This window comes from Macadamia integrifolia, chromosome 10 (genome assembly GCF_013358625.1).
Source record: "Macadamia integrifolia cultivar HAES 741 chromosome 10, SCU_Mint_v3, whole genome shotgun sequence".
Classification (NCBI taxonomy): Eukaryota; Viridiplantae; Streptophyta; class Magnoliopsida; order Proteales; family Proteaceae; genus Macadamia; species Macadamia integrifolia.
In genome coordinates this window covers 30,927,149-30,940,604 of record NC_056566.1, presented here as the reverse complement: position 1 = coordinate 30,940,604, position 13,456 = coordinate 30,927,149, and the positions used below count along the sequence as shown (strand labels likewise).

At 37.2% G+C, this 13,456-nt stretch overlaps 1 protein-coding gene and 1 long non-coding RNA gene across 2 annotated transcripts in view; one reads left to right on the top strand and one right to left on the bottom strand.

Annotated features, from left to right (window-relative positions):
- Positions 1-2,159, bottom strand: part of LOC122092063 (patatin-like protein 2) — a 3,509-nt gene extending 1,350 nt beyond the window's left edge. The window contains exons 1-5 of the mRNA XM_042662374.1: positions 1,946-2,159; positions 1,604-1,815; positions 1,193-1,454; positions 921-1,073; positions 506-796 (exon numbers count right to left, since the gene is read on the bottom strand). Coding sequence (XP_042518308.1) covers positions 506-796; positions 921-1,073; positions 1,193-1,454; positions 1,604-1,815; positions 1,946-2,071 — 1,044 coding nt within the window. The 5' untranslated portion in view covers positions 2,072-2,159. The remainder of the gene's footprint in view (positions 1-505; positions 797-920; positions 1,074-1,192; positions 1,455-1,603; positions 1,816-1,945) is intronic.
- An 8,574-nt stretch (positions 2,160-10,733) lies between these two features.
- Positions 10,734-12,027, top strand: LOC122092469. Its single transcript, XR_006144148.1, has 2 exons — positions 10,734-11,425; positions 11,571-12,027. It is a non-coding gene; the product is annotated as an uncharacterized LOC122092469 (long non-coding RNA).
- Positions 12,028-13,456: the final 1,429 nt, after the last annotated feature.

Genomic DNA, 13,456 nt, shown 5'->3' with positions numbered 1-13,456 from the left:
TCGACGGATCTCTGCGAAAAAAATGGGAGAAAAAAAAAAAAAAAAAAAAGTATTAACCGAGAAAGGAGTTTTACTTTCACACAATCACACTTCTTGATTTCCCAATTTTTAGAATCATAGTTAATTAGTTATCATACATGTAGTATTTTACATAGAAAGTATATTGTTCTTAGCAAAATAACGGTATATTGTCTTGACTCTTTAGGAAGTTTAATATATGTAGGATTCACATTAGCTGTAGGATACAAACCATTTTTTAAAACGACACTATTAATTGCATGTAAACCGGTTGTGAACCGAATAATAAAAACCGATTAGAAATCGTTAGAACCGAAACTAGATGAAAGTGATTCTGATTTCACCTTATTCCTATCTGGTGCAATTTTGGTTTCATCTTATCAAAATGTAAATCGAATCGGAATCGAACCGAATAACCAAAACCGCACCGTTTGACACCCCTAACTACATCGATAGATGGATAGATAGATATATAGATATATCTGACCTGGATTCGCAGATAGTTGGATTGGGAATGGTGGCCTTGGAAGATAAATGAGAGGTATATCTGAACCATATCATCCATGGCATTGAAAAGGATGTCTAGTAATGGTGCGGTTCCTTTGTTTCCGAAAAACCAATCGGATAGGCCCCAGGCTTTCCCTTTTACCTCATGCCCAAGCTTTGCCGTGCCAGTACCCAGAGATAGAACCAGGTAACCACTGTAGTATATTGAAGACCTTGGTGGGTCATCTTGGTCTCCATGCATCTTTGTTGCTTCACGTATGGCAAGCAATGTCTGAAAAAATGAAAATGAAGATGACCCACAAGAAGAAAATTGCTTAAAATTATAGTGTTTCCATTGAATTTTTGTGTAGAGTTTAGAAGAAGGAAGGTCCCCCTTTTTATTAATTAGTACATACAGGATTATTGGCAGCGACGCCACCATCCACAAGGTTGTATTCGTTGGAACTACTTTCGTCCTTGAAATAATATGGAGGAAGATAATATGGGGCTGCAGATGTGCTGATTACAGCATCAGACACAAGTACATTCTTGGACGCATCTCTTCTCCCCTGCATCATCATCATCAATCACTTTTCCCTAATTTATATCATAACAAGCTATTGATTGAGAAATTGATTTGAGAAAGAAATGAAGAAGAAAGGGAGACTGAGTGAGTGGATGACTTTACCTGAAAGGTAGAGAAAAATATTGGTTTCCCGTGTTTGATGTCAAAACTTGGGATGAAGACAGAGGTTAGAGTGTTTGCCAAGCGGGTTTGGTCCAGTTTATCCTTGATTATATCACGAAGATATTTGCCGTCGTATTTGGGTGTACTTACAAGCTCAATAATCTTAGTTGTTTTGCCCATGATCCAATTTTTTATCCACTCCAACCATCCTGTTCCTGTGGATTCCTCCTTTTTTTTTTCGGCATCATCTTGATCGCTAACCCTGTTTAATTACCAGCCAGAGAATTATTTTTCTATAGAAACTAAAAGAGGAATCATACATGATTAATGGATTCCTAAAAAAGGAGGAATTTCCCTCTTTCTGTTCCAAGTTATCATGAACACAGAGAAACGAAAACAAGAACAGAATACCCTTCATTGGTGGTAGGCTTGGCTTTTTCATTAGAAAAGATATGGGGGCATTCTTGTTTGTAGAACTCTTTAATATATTCAGCTGCAAAGAGTGGTCGTGGGGGATGCATCTGGTTTGGTGCAGTAAGCATGGCTGTGATGAGCCCTCCGGTGCTCGTCCCAGCAATCAAGTCAAAGTAGTCTGCAATCCTTGCTTGCTCCCCATCAAGCTTCTGCATGCATGCACGTTTTGATCAAGAACAACCTCAAATCAATTATGAGCTAGATGATGAGTTAAATGGAGATCGTTCATTTTTGAAAAGAAGAAAAAAGAAATGAACTCCACCCCCCAAGACAGATTACCTGAAGCTCTGACTCGAGAAAGGCTAGAATGGTTGCTGGAATAATGCCTCGAACTCCTCCCCCATCGATGCTGAGTATGGTCACTAGTTTCTTGTTATCTGGGGCTGTACCACCTACTCCCTCCATTATACTACTTAAGTACAGAGAAACAAGAAATGGAAAGCAACCAAAGATGCAAGGAGCCAAGGAAACTTGAAACTAATTTGGTTGCAGCGGAAAGGAGGGGATGCTCAATTTATATAGGCTTAAAGCTTGATTATTCACACTCACCAAGTCTTGTCCTTGCTGTCAATCTTCTACTTTCTTTGATTAAGTCATGATGCCTGTGAACTTTCCTTTGCTATCACCTTCTGTTGTTTTATGGTTGTCCTTGTTGGCAACCCGACCACGTGGCGGTGATGACATGACCAGTTTGGGTGACATGGATGAAAATGATGACATGACAGTGTCTAATGTCACCGATGAGATAACAGAACTACTTGGTATGTATTGAATGGTTTGATACATCTTTAGTTTGTGGTGTGGGTTTCTAGGTCAAAACTGACAAAATTGACCTATTTACGATCGGGGGTATTTTTGACAGTGAAAATGATATTTTTGGAAGATTGTTTCTTCATAAAAAATATAGATTGTAATTTATCTAGTCTAGTGCATCTGATTTTGTCGCATTCCGATACCGTATGGAGAAGTTACGGCATTTGTGGCAGTCGAGGGTAATTTCGGCATTGAAGATGAATTTTTTAAAGGAAGTGTTCTCCATGTAACAATACGACAAAAATCCAATCTTTTCAACGGTTCTGATTTCATCACGCTCCGATTCCGTATGAGAAAGATGCATCATTGGAAAGGTATAAGGGCATTTTGGTCTTTTTACATGGCTGAGTCAGATGATTGAGTCTTCTAGAAATTCGTAGAGAGTCTAGTTACAGTTCCAACGCACTTCGTTTTATCTCGATCGGATATCGTATGAAAAAGTTATAAGTGTTTCCGTGAAACCGGTTCAAAAATCCGAACTAGAAAATTAACAGATGCTCTCGGTGTTGGGTGGATTTTCTGGATTTTAATTTTGAAATTTCAGGAACTTTTATGTAATTTAAAGATTTTAAAGGTCTAAGTTGATAAGGGGTTTTTGGCATTAAAGTTTATAGAAGCAGGGACTTATGTGTATATAAGAGAATCAGAGGGATCCTTAATACACGGTTCAGATTGAACCACGTCGGTCAGATTCAGATCTGACGGTTCGTGCAAGAGCTTGGGTTGAAGATGCTTATCCGAGGCTTCTCATTAGTGGAGTGTATTAGATATGATGGTGTGTAGCCTCACCATATTGAGTCTTGATTGTGTGTAGTGCATGTGCATAAAATCTATAAAGAGATTCTCCATATCTTGATTTGAGCCAATCATATCAGATCCGTTCCGATCTAATGGTCAATATTGATGGAGCTTTATTATAGTTAGCCGACAGCGTATTGTGAAACATGCTACACCACCAATCGGTGATCGACAACGCGTCTGACAATGTCAGCGCATACATCATGATGACGTCATCGAGATTCAAAACCTACGGTTTATATCTATTGTCCATTGGTTTAATCGGACGGCTCCGATTAAGAGAAACCTTTTGATGAGATCTACGGCCAGATCTACGCCTCGGTTGCGCGTGCCACCGGTGTAGCCTATGCCACACCTACGAAGATTCTATTTCTGGCTATCTTATTGCTTCAACTTCAAATGGTCATATCTCCCTCATTTTAACTTCGATTTCGGCGATTCAAGTTGGAGGTTCTTCATCTCTCTGAGATCTACACATCAGAGGGAAGAAATCAGGCAGAGGGATTGCTGAGGTGGTCGGAAAAATGAGTTGAAGCTCGTGGAAGGGTAAGGGTTTGAATGAAAGACTTCCATCCTCTTGCACTTCATCCATAGCCCCCATTAGAGGCTTAGGAAGCTGCTGGAAACCAAGGTAGTAAGCTCTATTGGTTTTTGCCAAGAGAAAAAAAAAATAGAAGAGAAGAGAAGAAGAGGGAAATAGAGAAGAAGTTTTTCCCTCTCTTTGTGTGTGTGTGAATGTGAATGTGAATGTGAATGTGAAAGCCATTGTTACTCCATGAAAGTAAAGACAATGAGAAAAGAAAGAAGAAGAAGAAGAAGAAGAACCTAGAATTTGGTTCTTGTGAGTTGCTTCAAGAAACCCAAGTGCCAACCGGAGTTGAAGCATTGGCGGCATCGAGACAACGTGGTTGTGGTCCGCATCAAGTGAAGATCGACATTATTGCATCTCAGACAGTTACTCCTTGCTAAGGTGACCTCACTTTTGCCAAATTTCCATTATTATAAATCATTGTAGGCAAGATGTTTGATAAAATGCCTAAGTGATAGTTGTAGTCTATTTGGGAGAAATTTGCATGTATGAGTGCTTCATTATAGGGCATTGTTATAAGCCCAACTTTATTTTAATGGTGTTCAGTGGGTGCTGGACACAGGGGCTATGTGTTCCTTGGTAGGTACAACTACCTAAACCTATTTACTGTAGGTGCGGCCTCTCAGATCATTCTGAGAAAACTAGGATGAAGACCTAGCCATTGTATGTCATTGGTGGAAACTCGAAATGTGTTCCCTTGGCTGTGGGTGTAGTCATAATTAGTATTGAGTAAATACTGAGCCCGACAGTGGGCATTACTCTGTGCATGTAGGCAACTGGCCGAAGCACGTATTTTTTGTCTTGTGGATGTATATGCTCGTATTTGTATTGTGGATTGGAGTGCTTGGCTGCAGAATGGATGTGTACATCTAGTAGACCTGACCACTTGGTGGTGCAGTGTGAATGTGCATACGACTGTGTATGTATGTGACAGTGATTACCGTGTGAGGTTTATGAGACAGCTCTGGGCAGTAATACAGGTTATGTGAGTAAGTTTCATGCAACAGTAAGAATTGTCAATAGTATACATAGCATCTCTGGGCAGTTGGAAAATGAAAAAATATTTGGCACGCTGATTCACCCCCCTCTCAGTGTCAATCGAGACCCAACACCTTCTACTTCCTTTGATTAAGTCATGATGTTTGTGATCTTTCCTTAGCTGATCCTAATCCAATGATATTGACAAAGGCGATTTATAACACCCAAGAATATGGCAAGTGTACCAAACTCGTCTGGGAGATCAGTGAGGGTATGTAAAATTTTGTCTTACATCCCCTAAGGTGAGATTGCTGGGATAGTTGATGACCTCTAATCTCTTTAACATGGTATAACACATTTTAAAGCCTTGGGGCCCATAGGCCATAAAGAACAATATTGTGCCAAGGTTAGTAGGACTAGGTACATGTTACATGATTGATAAATGGATTCATGTGACCGTAAGCGCCTTCCCTTGAGTTAAAATTATGTTTCCTTTTTAACTTCTGAAGATTACCAATTAAAGATCATCAAATGGGGTATCATGCAATCATATTTTAGGGCTAACTCTTGTTTGAAAGTCGATGTTTGGGGATCATAAGTTTCTAAAATATTTCAATTTGAAGAATTTGATTGGTCAAACCATAATGTCTAGGCTTTGCAAAACCTTTATCTTTGCGTATCATGATAGTTCATATAGCAATATAAATCAGAACAAAAAGATTATACATGATGATTTAAGATAAGACCATTATTAGAAGCTTCTAAAAGATTATGAACATGAAGACGAGATACAACTTCATCTTTTGAAACTTTTCATTCTTTGATGATGTGGTAAATTTGATTCATGGATATATAGGAAATAGTTTGAATGGGCCATGTGTAAAATTTCAGTTTCAAATTTTATTATTTACCCTCCCATCTAATGTCATAAGTCATAACCCTTTTGTGTATCTCCATGTGCCCCCCACTATAGTCCTGCCCATCCTCTTGGTAGTCTTAGCTAGCTAGATTTTTCAGTTCTTAATTTTGTCACTTTTGGTAAACTTATACATGTCAAAAATTTGGCATGTGAGTAGATGATATTGGGTTATACTTGTGTATAAAATTTTAGCTCAATCTAATTTTCCAGGTGGTAGATCCAAGTCCCTGTTTAGGATATTTTTCTCTTAATATTTTGAGGAAAAACAGGTCATATTAATTGTTTATGTTTTTAAGCTATATGGAAGAGTGATATGGAAATCCAACTCTTGGACGTTTTAGAAACTAAAACCCATCAACGATGTAGAAAGCTCAAGTATATACAATCAAATCTAGATCAAAGTTTGATAGGTGGATGACAAAGATAGTGAAGAACAATGAAAAGAACATCTCACCAAGACAATTGTATTTATTTGATTATTTCGACAAAGTCATTGTTCAAGCACTTAAACCCATTTACCAAGACAAATAGAAGCAACTATGCACGTCATGGTGGGAAAACATGGATACATGCATATGTATTCAAAGAAGCTAGTTACAATCCTTCAAAAACACATGAGTCACATGAGTTCGGGCAACATATCTCCCAAAAGAGAATGTATCATTTGCATGTACGTTCAGTTAAACGTACCTGTGAGGATCCAAAACTTATCTCTTGTGCTTTTATATATATATATATATATATATCCCTATTTACCCTATAAATGGCAGGAAATGGGACAAGTGTTGAATCCTCACATATAAACATATATCCATAAGATTCAATCTCCTCCCGAATATTAGGTACTATCTTAATTCATATCTATTCAATGATTCAAAATTGACATATCAATGGATTAAGATCCTCTCCGATGCGAGGAGTGCTAGAGATGTATCAATGAGATTTTTCTCTCTCTTTTCTTGCCAGTACCACTCCAGCACCCTCTCCCTCCGCGCGCCCGCTCACCCACTAGAGAGGATATCCACATCAACCTTCAAAAGAAGTAAACACAATTAGGTGCCACAATGGTCCTGCACTAAGTTATTAAATTCTCTGAATTATTCGTGAATAATTAGTCCGAATATAATTTTATCGAATTTTACGAATAATTCGATCCAAATCCGAATCAAATAAAAATTCTTGAATTTTATAGACTTTTTTTAAAATTCACAAATAATTCGGCCAAACCGAATTTAATCCCAGGTAAAAAAAAAAAAAAAAAAAAAAAAAAAGAACTTTTCCTCACTCTTGAAATATTTAGTCATTAATAAGGTACGAGTTCCATAATAAGAAAATAGTGTGATTATTATGCATTTATTATCCTAATGTTACTTTTCTTCATAGAAACCGATAAAGCTTATCTTTCCTGAGGTAATCCCTCACACTTATACAAAAAAAAAAAATCTCTCACCTCATTTTGGTTTGACTAAGTCTTACAGTCTTTATTCTCTCTCTAATCTTTAAGGTGAACATGCATGGTGGGTGGCGTGGGTCTTAATCCCTTCTCTCAGTCTCTCTTTATCTAATTCAATTATTTGAGTAATAGGTGATGAGTTTAGAAAAAAAAAAAAGCTAAATATAATATTTTTATCTTTAAAATTTAAAATTTTAATTTTTATATCATTTGTATGTTATGTACATATGATAATTGATAAATAATATGAAACAAGTATTGCAAATATTAAAAATAACATCCGAATTTTTTATCCGCTTTTTATTTTTGTAAATGAATAACCAAATCGAATCTGAACTCGAATTTTATTATCTCCGTTTTTTTTACTGATATTTTGACCGAATGTTCAATTAATGAAACAAATTTATCCGAATAATTTTCCATTCGAGATTACAAGTAATAATGATTAATTTCATGTAGAGAAGGGAAACAAGATTCTTTTTGGTAGAAGGAAACAAGATTAATATGATTCCATTATCCCAATGCAGTCACGCTTACGCCTCGGCCTCACAAAAGCAATCGTCATGTCTCACGACGCACGTAACATTTATCATTCGTGGGACCGGATTAGCGAGCATCTAATTTAGTAAGAGAAAATTTCAACTTATTAGAGGGTTTCTTAAAAGGCGGGGTATCCCTCCACTGGAAGCATGCATGGAAGCATTAATAGAGGTGAAATATCATATGATATGATACTATCATTTGTGAGATCGGATTTTGATGACTGGAATCAAGCATAATATCAAATATCAAATCTAAAATCTAAAATCAAAACAAAACAAAACAAAATCAGACTGACTCTTCTGTAACTGAGATATAACATTTATATGATACTCGTGAGTCATGAGTCTTCTGATCATAGTTTTAAAAATTGGATTGATCAGATCGCTCGGATCAAATTAGCATCTATCGAGATTGATCCTCAATCCTAATTGATTTGATACCAATCCATTGGTATGTTATAAGAGTAAAATGGTCTAAAGCACCAATTTTTCATGGAGAAGTAAACAGAAGTCCATTCAATCCCATTGATTGATTGAGACCAACCTCGAGATCAATCCCCGAGTTTTAAAACCTTATCGGTCGAGACTAATCAGCTATCTTGATCAATTCGATACTAATGCAATGTTGTTGTATAAAGGTAAAATGGTTTAAAGAATTAATTTTTCAAAGAAAAATAAATGAAGGTAAATGGGTTCGATCCCAACCGATCTATTGAGATTAACCCGAGATTGATCTGAGTTTTAAAACCTTGATATTCACGAGTCTCACTAGGTAGGATCCTTGATTACATGTCTCTTTTAGATGTAATATTTAGAAGAAATAATATCATACGATACTATACTTTCATTTGTGGGACCGGATTTAGTTGGCAAGTAATAGGCATTTAAATCTAATAAGGAAAAAAAAAAAAAAAAAAAAAAAATCTGATAAAAGAAAAGATTAAGGACACGTGGGTTGCACGGGAAGCACACATGGAAACATTAATAGGAGTGAAATATCATATGATACGATACTATCATTTGTGGGACCGGATTTTGGTGGCCGATGGTGAGAACCAAATGCATATCCATCCTATCGAAAAAGAACAAATTAAAAACAAAACAAAAGTAGACTCACTCTTCTTTTATTGAGATGTGACATTTATATGATATTCGTGAATCGTGAGTCTTGTGATCATAGTTTTAAAAATTGGATCGATCAGATCATTGGGATCGAATTAATATCGATTCAGACTGGTCCTCAATTCTGATCGATTTGATACCAATCCATTGGTATTGTATAAGGATATAAAATGGTTTAAAGTGTCAATTTTTCTTTGTAAATCCTTTCAATCCCAAATGATCGATTGAGACCAACCTTGACATTGATCCCCAAGTTTTAAAATCTTATTGATCAAGATCGATTCCCGGTCTTGACCAGTTCGATACCAACCCAATGGTACGGTATAAGGGTAAAATGGTTTAAAGGGCCAAATTTTCTAAAAAAAAATATACATAGGTAAATCCATTGGATCCCAACCTCGTGAGTCTCATGGGGTAGGATCCTTCATTGCATGTCTATTTTAGATGTAACATTTAGAAGAAATAATATCATACGATATTATATTTCCATTTGTGGGACCGGACTTAGTTGGCAAGTAATAGGCATTTAATCTAATAAGGAAAAATTTCAGAAAAAAAAAATCTGATAAAAGAAAAGATTAAGACTGGATCGAATTAATATCGATTGAGATGTTACATTTATATGATATTCGTGAGTCGTGAGTTGTGAGTCTTGTGACCATAGATTTAAAAATTGGATCGATCCGATCGTTGGATCGAATTAATATCGATTGAGACTGGTCCTCAATTCTGATCGATTTGATACCAATCCATTGGTATTGTATAAAGATAAAATGGTTTAAAGTGTCAATTTTTCTTTGTAAATCCTTTCAATCCCAAATGATCGATTGAGACCAACCCTGAGATTGTTCCCCAAGTTTTAAAATCGTATTGGTCAAGATCGATTCCTGGTCTTGACCAGTTTGATACCAACCCAATGTTATGGTATAAGGGTAAAATGGTCTAAAGGACCAAATTTTCCAAAAAAAAAAAATGCATAGGTAAATCCATTGGATCCCAACCTCGTGAGTCTCATGGGGTAGGATCCTTCATTACATGTCTATTTTAGATGTAACATTTAGAAGAAATAATATCATACGATATTATATTTCCATTTGTGGGACCGGACTTAGTTGGCAAGTAATAGGCATTTAATCTAATAAGGAAAAATTTCAGAAAAAACAAAAATCTGATAAAAGAAAAGATTAAGACTGGATCGAATTAATATCGATTGAGATGTTACATTTATATGATATTCGTGAGTCGTGAGTCGTGAGTTGTGAGTCTTGTGATCATAGATTTAAAAATTAGATTGATCAGATCGTTGGATCGAATTAATATCGATTAAGACTGGTCCTCAATTCTGATCGATTTGATACCAATCCATTGGTATTGTATAAAGATAAAATGGTTTAAAGTGTCAATTTTTCTTTGTAAATCCTTTCAATACCAAATGATCGATTGAGACCAACCCTGAGATTGTTCCCCAAGTTTTAAAATCGTATTGGTCAAGATCAATTCCTGGTCTTGACCAGTTTGATTCCAACCCCAATGTTACGGTATAAGGGTAAAATGGTCTAAAGGACCAAATTTTCCAAAAACAAATATGCATAGGTAAATCCATTGGATCCCAACCTCGTGAGTCTCATGGGGTAGGATCATTCATTACATGTCTATTTTAATGTAACATTTGGAAGAAATAATATCATATGATACTTTACTTTTAATTGTGGGACCGGATTTGGTTGGCTGGTGGTGAACATTTAATTAAGGATAATTTACAGCGTCACCCCTCAGAGAATGCCATAATTATAAGAATATCCCTTCTGTTTCACTAAATTAGACTCAGACCCCCTATAAGTCAAGAGGTAAAATGACTGCTATACCCTTTTCACTAAAACTTATTTTAACCCAATTCCTCTTCACTCCTACAGTCCTACCTATACTCTCTCCGTCCCCGCCGAATACTGCTCCTTCCGTCACCAACGACTTCTGCTCCATCGACGTGACCATGACCACCACCGCCACTGTGGGCTTGGGTTTCTGGCAGTTCATGGTGGCGGATTTCATTGCCGGCATGGTCAAACACATGGAAATGTTCCCTGTCGACACCCTCAAGACCCGTATGCAAATGCTCGGCGCCACTTCTACCACCGCTTCATCTACCCCCTATCCGACTCAGACTTTACACCATACCAGAGCGCCCCAAGAACGATACCAAGGGTAGCGCCAGCAAGGACCTGTGCGACAGTGTGGTAGCCCAGATAAACCCTAGAATACATAGTAAGGATGGCCGTAGCCCAAGATAAAGAAGCCACAATAAACTTCCGTTTCTCCGTTGGGAATCCAATTCCTCTATATGTGAGAAAAGTAAAGTATATTCAGGGTCCGAGACAGGTTCAGCCCAGCACTAGCCCTAGCCCCAGCTCCAGCTCCTGCCCCAGTAGGATGCTCGACTGGCCGACAAGCTGAGGAAAATTAGAGACAGCGGTGGAGCTGTGGATAAAGCCAACATCATGAATCGATCAAACTATTTATTGGTCCTGAGATGTAAATGGAATTCTCGGTTCGTATATCTCGAAGCTTGTTTGTTTTTTTTTCATCACATCTAAGTTTATAACATGTTAGTCTGCAACTTACTAGGAGTTTAGGACTTGCGACAACATGTTCTTAGAATCTTATTGCGGATGATGGGTTTAATTGCTTTGTAGGAACATTCTGCAACTGCAAGCTTCTATTAGCTCTACAAGTACAGTGGTAGCAGCCTCTTCGGTGAGTGTTGCCTTTGCTTCCTAGCAATTTTCCATAGCTTCCGAACACTTTACGTAGGAGCCTTCATCTCTGCTTCTCAAAATGCAAACGCCCAAAGGCAACGGAATACCCTCACACATCTTCTGGTGGGAGCGATCACGAAAGCATCACAGACATGACAGGGGAAGAACGATTTCATTATGTGTTTGGCTCTAATGGCAGAGAGTCGTTGGTGGTTGCCATGAGTTCCTGCTGGTCGCCGATGCCGATGCCGCTGCCATGATCTCCGGTGCTCTGAATGATCACTGGTGGTCAAATTCTATTTGGGGATGGGACTTATTAAATGGGCATTTTAGTGTTTGGTTCGGTAAATCTTTGGGATGACATTCTTTAGAATGATAATTCTTAATTTTTTGAGTTGTTTGGTTCCACTAGGATGACCCTCATAAGTGAACATCCTACTTCCCATGAATGACCATATTACAAAGGATGTATTCCAATTCTGAGTTTACCTCAACACTTAAACTCAGATTTGAGCAACCTTTTTACCACCTAGTATAAAAGGAGAAAGCGGAAAGACGTTCTCTACGAAAGCCAATATCTCAACCCGCAAGAAACATACACTAGCCTTAAGACAACCAAACGATTTTTCAAAAAGAAACATAATTCAGAAGAATGTCCAACAAAAGATTGACATTCATATCCGATACATACACCATTTGATTTACCGAACCAAACACCCCCTTAGGTACTTCACATTTAATGAGGACATTTTGGTATTTAAAATAAAATATAGTAGTTGACATCAGCATATAATGTATATTCCTTAACAGTGACTGATGCTAGGGGGTCTGAGTTTGATTTGGTGAAACATATGGAGTATTCTTTTAATTGTGGTATTCTCCAAGGGATGGCGTTGTAAATTACCCTTTAATTAAATAAGGGAAAGGGTTTCCTGAAAGCAATGGGGCCTTTCTTACTTGTCTATTTTAGATATGGGAGAAAGAACACTATCCATTTGTGCTCTCTACGTCATAGTTAGTAAGTTCGGGAATGGCAATAATACGGGAATGGATATGTATGGCAATTAAACGGGACATACAAAAATAATACTTTTTAGAAATTCGGCGCAATAAATCGTGCAGGACAATGATACGGTACGTGTTTAATAAGGTTACTATGCAAAAATCCAGGAGCAAAAATTTGGGTTTATTTTGGTAGTAAAAATATACTGAAACAAGTTGTTTATGACTAAAGTTCGATATCCCATGCTCTCATGAACACCTAAATCCAATTTAACTTTTCAATTGGGGATTGATGAACACATTTATGTGTGAAATCTAGGGTAGTAAAACATGCATTTTACATATTTAGAATAGAGCTACCTTGGGTTTTACTCTCTTTTTGCAGGTTTTATATTTTCAATGCCTTAAGGACTATCGGGCACTATATCTCTAATTTTGCACGTAAAGAGATCCTGTTTCTTTTCATGGTTGCGAAGAGGACGAAATTCTGAGCAAGATGGACTGTTCAATTAAAAGTACACATCCGTTTGGTCACCCGTAGAAGTGATTATTCTTTTCGGACAAAAAAAAGAATAATTGATCAAAATTGAACCAAGATGCAGAACCAGCACATTTGCAGTTGTCCCAGAGGTACAAGGAATATTTCAAATACCAACAAGGATTGATAAACCACACCCTTAAGTGATTGAAGATTCGTTTTTGGTAACAACAACTACCTAGCATAGTTGGTGAGTTGTGGTGTGCAAAATCCCTTCCATATTAGGAGGTCTCAAGTTGGAATCTCTTGGTTGCTATTTTTTTGTGGAGGTTTTTTTTTTTTG